We start from the raw sequence: 8,890 nt of genomic DNA on the forward strand, positions 1-8,890 counted from the left end.
CATTTTCTGTAAACTGTAAAATATTGAATTATGCAGCTTCCTTCTTTTTCCATGCTGCAAATATAAACTTGTTGGGACAATTTTTATTTGGTATCTATCCAGTATTCTGTGATAGTATGTAACAGCTTCTGTGTCCTAATTTCTTAGAAGAAACTGGGAAGTTTTAATTCTTCTTTCTTCATATGAAGATATACTGGTGCAGCCTGGTTATCTGTCCCATCCTTTTTCTTTGGCTGGATTTTTCCCTTTCTTGAATGGAAAGAAACAGAGAAACAAGGGCCTAGCACATTAAGCAGGAAGGACCTAGGAAAGAGTACACAGGAGAAAGAGTACAACCCTAAATTTATGGTATCCATAGGGAAAGAAATTTTACAGCTTATTTTATGACATTCTGAGGGTGTAACTTAATTATGCTTCACTGTCCTAAGAAACTTTTTAGGGATAGGCTATCTCTCTTAAAGCCCCAGCACTCTCAGCAATGGCTATCCATGTCCATTTGTAACAAGTTAAAAATCTTCCAGGATTTCATTCCTTCACAGCAGATGTGTGTTGAAAAAGCAGTTTGGTGGCTGGAAACCATTATAGGTGTGTCTGTGACAGAGGAAAGGCAGGTGTTTCATCTAGCAGACACTTGCCTCGCATTTCATTGCTTCCCACATTTCCAGGGCTGAAAAGCAAGGAGTGTGCTTCAGAGTGAAGCAACAACCCTAAACTTACACTGATAAAAATGTTACATTTTTACACTTAGTATTTCATACTATATGTGTGCAGTGTGCCTACACCTCATTGCTTGAATAGACTTCAAAATGTTCTTCAGCAGTTAATCTTCCAAGTAGAAAAAAACCATTGCTGGGTACTGTGGGTGTTGCACTTCATTTGAGATCTGAAGGACTGGCTAGTAAACAAACAAATCAGTGTTTGAAAAGAGTAAAAATGAATGTTTTTCACGTTGTGCTTAGGCTATGTGGGAAATAATGTTTAAAAGTCTACACTTTCTACGCAAAACCAACAATAGAGGTTTGAAGTTTGGAACATTTGAGAAATTTATAAAGTCTGTTTCAAGAAAGCTCTAGGCCTTTCAGGTGTTTGTTTTGTTTTTAAGCATCACAAGGCCTCACTGTATATCACAGAAGCTACATGAATGAACTGCAATTAACTACTTTTTCTTCCTTTTTTAGGTGATAGCAGACAGAATTGGCATTGGCTGTAGTTTAGTTCGTGGCAAGTATTACAGAGCTTGGAATGAAGTTAAATTGGTTGAATATTCTCCCAAAGGGCTTCTGCTTCCTCCTCAAGGGTATATTGTAGATGTAATGTGTAAACCAGGCTGTTTGCTAAAACAAGGAACTGCAAAGGCTGATCGATACAAATTTATTTAATCACCTTGATGAATTTCACCAAAATAAATATTTTAAATATGTTTGCAGTGCTGTATTTATGAAACATGAGGGGGTTCATATCCAGCTATCAAAAAGAAGCATATCTGGTATGTTATCTTAAAGGTTTAGTTGAGTGTGGTTTTGGTATCTAGCTTAGTGTTTAGAAATGTTGTTAATTTTTTTGTACTATTTTAAGACTAAATTGCAAAACTACAGATTAAAATTTGGTAATCAATAGTATTTGGTGTGTGCAAACATTAAATGCTTATTAAATAGGTTAAATTCCAATACAGCATATTCTCTCTCTCTCTTTTTTTTTTTTTTTTTTTTTTTAGGTTTTTTTTTTAGGTTTTTTTTTTTAGGTTTTTTTTTTTTTTTTTTTTTTTTTTTTTTAGTTTTTTTTTTAGTTTTTTTTTAGTTTTCCTTCAAATACCATGCACATATATAGGAATTTCACAAAACAAGAGAATGTGACATCTGATGAAATAACACCTAAAAACAACTGGACAATTTTTGTGTGAAATAATCCAAGAACTGAGAATTAGAACTACAATAACAGTATACTTTCACCCTCTGTAGAAAAAAGTCCCATTTTATTTCTTAGAACTTGGCAGAGTTAATATTTACTGATAATAGGATACTCTGGATGAAAGTAAATACTGTTTGTCCTGGCACAGGAAAGACAGATGATTGGTAAGTGAGTGCTTGTGATCTGTTTAAGTTCCTTATTTTTGACTTGAAGATAAAATGGATTCTGAGAAGGCAGCAGTTTTAGCCAGGGAGTTTTTATTTCTTGCAGCCTTGGGTAATGTGGTGTTGCTGAAGAGTGGTGGTGCTTTTAAGAGAGGTAAAATACTGGCTAGAACACTCTGGTAAACACTTCCTGGTGAAACTGTCAGGAATGTACTGGAGTATTTCAGAGAGCACCACTATCAATTGAGTTCACGGTGGAATACTATGAGAATGTACTGTACAGCAGGTAGGCCAGTGCAGGCAATGTTGTACAGAACTGAATTTCAGAAGACCAGAACACCTACAACAAGGTATTGACTTCCTGCCTACCACAAATGTGATTAAAAAATTTGGGGTCTGTGTTCTTTTAGCTTTTTAATGTTTGTATAAGCACAGTCACTTGCTTTGACTGCTTTGGGTTGAGGAGGAGGTTTGTATCTGTTGTATTGATTACTGCTCATGAGCACGATCCCACCACTCCCTCTCCTTCCTCCTCTGACATGCAGCATGATTTCCTGGCAGCCCTTACGGGAACATTTTATCTTTATGTTGTAAATTTGCTTATATAGCCTTGTGTTCATTTTTTTTACCTTATGTTCAGCAGTCCTCTAGCCATCAGAATAAAAAAGAAATCTGGAAACAAAATGCAGGATGTGCTGGCAGAAGTGAGAGAAGGGTGAGGACGTGTTTCTTATCATTGCTATGTAGCAGGTAGGAGACTGATGGGAAGTCATATGCTCTCACTGACAGGTATGATTTGGTATAGAAACCCACATAGAAACTTTGAAAGTCCAGTAAATTGACGTAAAATAAGAATTAATTTCCTGCTAGCTATCATTTTGTATAGTTTTCTTATCTTGGAATTTCATTATTTTGTATTGGAACCATAACATTAAAGTATGAATTACTGTGTTGGAGGAGGTCTTGAAAAGAAAGCAATTTCTGTTGTTTCTAATAAAAATTGATATTAAAAAAATAGACAAAATGCAGTTTTTCAAAATAAAAATTGGGAAATTTCTAGACATATGAGCTTATTTTACATAAAATAATTATCTAAACAAATAAAACCAAATACTATACCCTGCATTGTATAATGCAGAATTTGTTGATCCAGAAATGTAGGATCCAAAAATTTTTTATGTCTTTCACAGTTTTGAACTTTGTACTGTCTGAGTGCTGTCACTTCAGAATTGTAATACACTTGGATGTCAGAATTAAGATCTAGGTAGAATATAAACACTTCAATCTATAATTGTTACTTTGAAAACTGCACTTTAGTTGTCCAGTAAGTCACGAGATGCCACACTTTTTTATTTGATGTTAATCAGGGACCTGTAGTTGTGTCCATGGCCTGGTGAAGAATTCCCCCACCCTTGATAAGAGCAGCTCAGCTCACACTCATTCCAGAACTGAATCAGAAAGCAAAATGTTTAAACATTTCTGCAGGGCTCAGCTGGGTGAATATTCCCAGGACATGCCCAGCACACATCATTTGGCTTGAGCTGTGCCTGGGGGAATTGATTGCCTACCTTCATTTAAGGAGCACATGGGGAAGGGCTCATATTTCCTTTTACATTAATAGTTCACTGGGCAGATCAGTCACACAGAAAGAGTCAGGCTTGATGCCTTCCTAAGCACAAACAAAAAGGTCTGCAGCTACCTCTTTGCAGGATCTGTTCTGGCCACTAAGCTCTCTGCATCCCTTTTTGAAGATCTGCTGTCATGAAGAAAAGAATGCAAGATTAATAGACTACAGAAACAGTAAAGTTGAGCAACCTCTTCAACTTAATATTTGGGAGTAGCAATTAGGCTTTTCTTTTGGGAAAAAATAGTCTGGGACTCCAGTACCCACTTTCAGAAATATTCTTATATTTTACTGCCTGGACATGTAAATTTCTACTGTAAAATGTAGAAACTGTACCCTGCCTAGAACAAGACCCTCATAATTAGGTGCTCTCCTGCAAGGTGAAAAGCTGTTTTAAGCAAAGGTAAGAACTGAGACAAGGTTCATTCCTCCACCACCAGGCAATGACACAGAAATGAGCCTCATGGCCAGCAGCTGTGCAGAATGAAAACCAAATGAGATGTGTTCAGCTTCTTGAAAGAGAGGGCATGTAGATGGTTATCCCAGGACAGTGATGGAGATTGAAGATCCTGATTTGAACCAGGCACCCCCAAGTCATCCTCACTGTGGTATCTGTGCCTCTGAGAGAAGCTGAAAACTCTTTCCTCCTGTTCATAGGAACTGCCCAACTTAGTACTGACTGCAGAAATGATGAAGTGCCCTGCTCAGCTTCCTGCATGGTCTCTTCCAAGGCATCTGCAAGTGACACACCACACATGCACACACATACACACCCTGCTGCCCTCACTACTCATTAAAAAGCATTTCGGTTTTGATTTGGCATTGAAAAGCACAATGCTTAATATACAGTGCATCTGCATATCAAGAAATACAAATCTGGACTGCGTTGAGAAAAGGTCAGGTATTATTCCCACCTGTCTGATGAATGTGAGTCGGTAAAGCACCAGACCAAACTGATGGTGGTATCAGTGGGATTGCAAGTTCCAGTAGAGGTTTTGATATGAGAGAGTCTAATGCTTTGGCCCTGCGAACCTCTGCTTTTGCTTGTTCTGTGTATCTGGGACCACTGTGGCTAAGGGAGTAGTTCCAGGCTCTGTAGACAAGTTTTTGGCTGAGACCTGTTTCTGAGGGTTTTTTGATAAATACCTCGCTGCAGAAGTGGACTCTTCCCCCAGCGGGTGCTGGAGCAGTACAGATTGCAGGCAGCAGCAGTACCAGCTCTTCCATGCTTCTTCTCTATTGCCCTTAATCCCTGAGCAGCTGGAACACTGAGGTTAACTTACATTTGGTTTATCTTTATGCTAGCAGGGAAAAACTGCAGTGTCATTTATAGATTTGAGACATTTCAAATAGTTTCTGATTACCCACTGCTAACTAGAGCATTGACAGGACATCGCTCCCTCAAACCATGCACTCCAGTGCATGTAGAAATTGAAATTAACTCTTCCTCCAGGAAATCTCTGTTGCTGATTAACTCTAGATCCTGAAAAGAATCCAGAGCTCTCAGAAAAAAATACATATTTATTTTCAGATCCAAGAGGAACTTTTTTCTGTTACTTTTCTCACTGAACTTGTCTTCAGAGAAAAACAAATCTTTTATTAGTAAACGTGGGCTTTGAATGGTGACATATTATTTCATCTCCAGCTTCTTTGTTTGGATCTTCACTTCTTCTACTACATGATTCATTTCTCTGTAAATCCAACTCATTATTGACACAGAGTGTCAGAATGGAAACTGCAGAGACAGTAGTCATTTACTGGCCAGCGTGTCAACTTAGTTAAGATAGAAAAGTGCACTGAAACATTTATTATATTCGTAGCCCCCTTGCTGGTTTATACAAGGGTCTTCTTCCCAACAACTCTTTGGCACTACCTGATTTCCTTCAGAAGACTGACAAAAAAGAAAAAATATCCCCACGTAATTAAAAGCCCAAACACATTGCAACAAAGTAGAAGAAGAAAGCATAAGAATGGACAGACGGGCTCAAGCCCAGAAGTCTATCCAAGCAAGTAACCCATCTCCAACAATGGTCAGTATAGAAAAATTAAAGAGCATGGCTCAAATACATTTCTGCATTTCCAGACTACTCTGCTAGGTTCAGCACTTCACAACTGAGGGGATTTCTGTGTGTCAAGGGATTTGATAACACATTTACACAGAGGTAAAACACAGCACAGATACAACCACCCACCGGCACTTCCAGTACACAAATCCTCTAATGCCACAGCTGTGCCACTGCACCTCCTCTCCTCCCAGGCAGCTGAACCCCTTCCCAAATGGCACAGAGGGAAACAACCAAAGGGTTCTGCTCTAGCACTGCCTGTGGCCTTCACTACAACTGTGTGTATGGGGCATGATATTTCAGTCACAAGAACTGCTACTACAGCAGACCTTTGCAGATAAATTAACAGCTCTTTAGCCCTCTTAATGAGCTTATTATTTTTCTATTACACAAGCACTGTCTCTGACACATATTAGCAATAGTGGAATAACTTGATCTGGCCTTCCTTGTCCACTGTCACCCAGGCAGAATTTAGAATTCATGTACAGGTAGAGAATGCACAGGAATGAGTGAAACACAGTGGGGAAGACACATACACATATATACACACACATGTCTTTGACCTATAGAAATGTTATTTGTAGGACATGGAAGAAATTGGAGTATTGGAGACTGTAAGGAGCTAGTAAAAGATTTTCTTTCATGAAGAGTGAGCTTATTTGCATGGTAATGAACCAGCTAGTTCTTCCAGCTCATTGATGTTTCACTGATATGCTAAAATGCTATCTACGGAAGCCTTGTACAAAGCATGATAGAAGCCAGTTCTTACTTGAAGTTGGATAGATGTTGGGGGGGATACAGCAAGATGAGAAGAGCGATCATATCAAAGTAGGCAGCAGATCCTGTTGCTCTTGCAGCTCTTTGTCCAGGCTACACCCACCTACTCAAATGCTGTCCACAGCCAGCTCTCCTCATGCTGGTCCTAGTTTGCAAGTGAGCACAGCAGACCCTGTCTTCCAGCAGACCAAATGCTTGGGCTCCACAGGATCTCTTTGCTTATTTTAGAATAAGAGATGAAAAAAGCTCTTCAGCAAGAGCTGTTCACTTCTGGTTTTCACTCCCTCATCCATGCTGCATAAAAGTAACAAAACTCTCCCTAGGCTCCACAGTGTGCAACAGCTTTCCTTTTTGTGGTGCCAGTGTTGTGCAAGTTTGCTGTAAAACATGGTGCCAAGTCCTTGTGAAGCAGAAACTTCACCAAAATCACCTCGTTCTTTTGTTGCAAATAAGGTTGAGCTAACCACCCAACCAGAGACCTCTGTGCATGCTGCTCCCATGGCTTGCAGTCTTGCTGTTCCCCATTTCTTCGTTGCTTTCTCTTGATGTTTCCAGGAGACATCCCTAGATTGTCTTACTGTGCCTGATACTCATCTCTTGTATTTTCTTATCTACATCCTGTTGTGGTTTAACGTCAGCCATCAGCCCTACACGGCCTCTCATGTACTCCTCCTCCTGTAAGTGGGGGGAGAGAATCAGAAAATTCAGTGTAATAGGTAAAACAAAAGCTACACAAAGCAACACTAGGAATTCATTTGCCACTTCCCATGGCCAGGCAAGTATTCAGCCATCCCCAGGAAACAGGGCTGCATCACGTGTTAGCAGTGACTGACTCGGTAAGACAAACAGAGTCACAGAACCAACTGGATTGGAAAAGACCTCTGAGACCACTGAGTCCAACCTTTGACCAGACACCACCAAGTCAGTTAGACCATGGTTCTAAGTACCATGTCCAGTCTTTTCTGAACACTGCAGAGAGTAGACCTCCACAAACACCATAAAGGACAGCACTCAGAATGTCCTCCCCCTTCCTTCTTCTCCCCCCAGATGCTGTGTGCTATGGAATATCCCTCTGGTCACTTGGGGTCAGTGCCCTGGCTCTGTCCCCTCACAGGTTCTTGTGCAACCCCAGTCCCCCAGTCCACTCACAGGTGCAGTAAGGAGCAGAAAATGCCTTAGTGATGTGTAAGAGCTGCTCAGCAATAAAAAACACATCCCAGAGTTATCAAGAATGTTTCCAGCACAAAACCAAAACACAGCCCCATACCAGCTGCTGTGAAGTAAATTAACTCTATCCCATTCAGCACACCTTTTTCTGCAGAACAGCAGTGCTTCCTAGTTATAAGAAGGATTTGAACAAAACCCACAACAACACTATAGCATGTTTTTAATTCCTTTTTAGTATGAGCTCCTCTGAACAAGGTGCTTTTAGTGACACAGTCTGAAAGAAGATTCCTTAAAGGCCAGGTGTCAAAAAGATATTAAAGAGTCAAAAGGCTTTTCAAAATGTCAAGTCATTAGTTTTAATTGGCATTAGGGAACATATTATGAAAGACTGAAGGTCTGCTCAGTGTCCCAAGATATAACAGATGTTGGTAATGATACCTAATTTCCAAAGTTGGAGAATTCTCTGACAAATGGACACTCTTAAAACACAGTTTATCTGTGGTAGATCATACAGAAGAATCACATGCTGTGAGTGCCAGTTTCTTTTCATTATACTATTTTTTGCTGCAGACTTCTAATGTAAGGGGGTTTAATCCTAGATCCACCTGCTATTAATGAGAGCTGCATTACCAAAGAGAGAACTAGGTGACTAAATGCTGGCTCCTAGGTATAAATATGTGCAAAAAAGTCAGGGACTGTAAGTCCAAATATTGGGCTATTCAGGTACTGAATTTCTCCAGGAACTCCCAATGACAAGACAGTATCAGGAACTGACAGAGATTTGGACTTTGCAGCACTGGGCCAAATTTCATGTTGGGTCTAAGTAGCTCACTCCAGTTTCCACAAGCCAAGAGCTGTGTGGCATGTGGTACAGGTCTAAAACACAAATAACATGAAATGCAGAGTGAGCTCAGGATGCAGCGTTCCATGTGCCAAGGATCACACTGGTACAATGCTCAGGGCACCTTTTTCAGAGCAAAACCTCTGGTCAGAAATCTGGAGTTATTTACACAGGGATTAGTCTGTAGTGTTTGTTACCATGGGATAGAGGAGGGATGGAGTCACAGAAACATAGAATCATAGAATGGTTTGAATTAGGAGGGCTCCTAAAGATCATCTCATTCCAACCCCCACAGTGGGAAGTGACACCTTCCACTATACCAAGTTGTCCCAAGCCCCATCCAGCC

The 8,890-nt window shown here is 40.0% G+C and overlaps 1 protein-coding gene across 5 annotated transcripts in view; it reads left to right on the forward strand.

Moving 5' to 3' along the window:
• The window catches only part of ARMC3 (armadillo repeat containing 3), a 65,517-nt gene extending 62,491 nt beyond the window's left edge, over window positions 1–3,026 (forward strand). For 4 of the 5 annotated variants that reach the window (XM_063413753.1, XM_063413737.1, XM_063413763.1 and 1 more), the window contains one exon: window positions 1,179–1,420. In XM_063413753.1, the coding sequence (XP_063269823.1) occupies window positions 1,179–1,379 (201 nt within the window). In that variant the 3' untranslated portion in view covers window positions 1,380–1,420. Of the gene's footprint in view, window positions 1–1,178; window positions 1,421–2,715 lie in introns of those variants that run through there. The other variant, XM_063413772.1, reaches the window with a different exon arrangement.
• The last annotated feature ends 5,864 nt before the right edge of the window (window positions 3,027–8,890 follow it).

Source organism: Prinia subflava, chromosome 1 (assembly GCF_021018805.1).
Source record: "Prinia subflava isolate CZ2003 ecotype Zambia chromosome 1, Cam_Psub_1.2, whole genome shotgun sequence".
Classification (NCBI taxonomy): domain Eukaryota; kingdom Metazoa; phylum Chordata; class Aves; order Passeriformes; family Cisticolidae; genus Prinia; species Prinia subflava.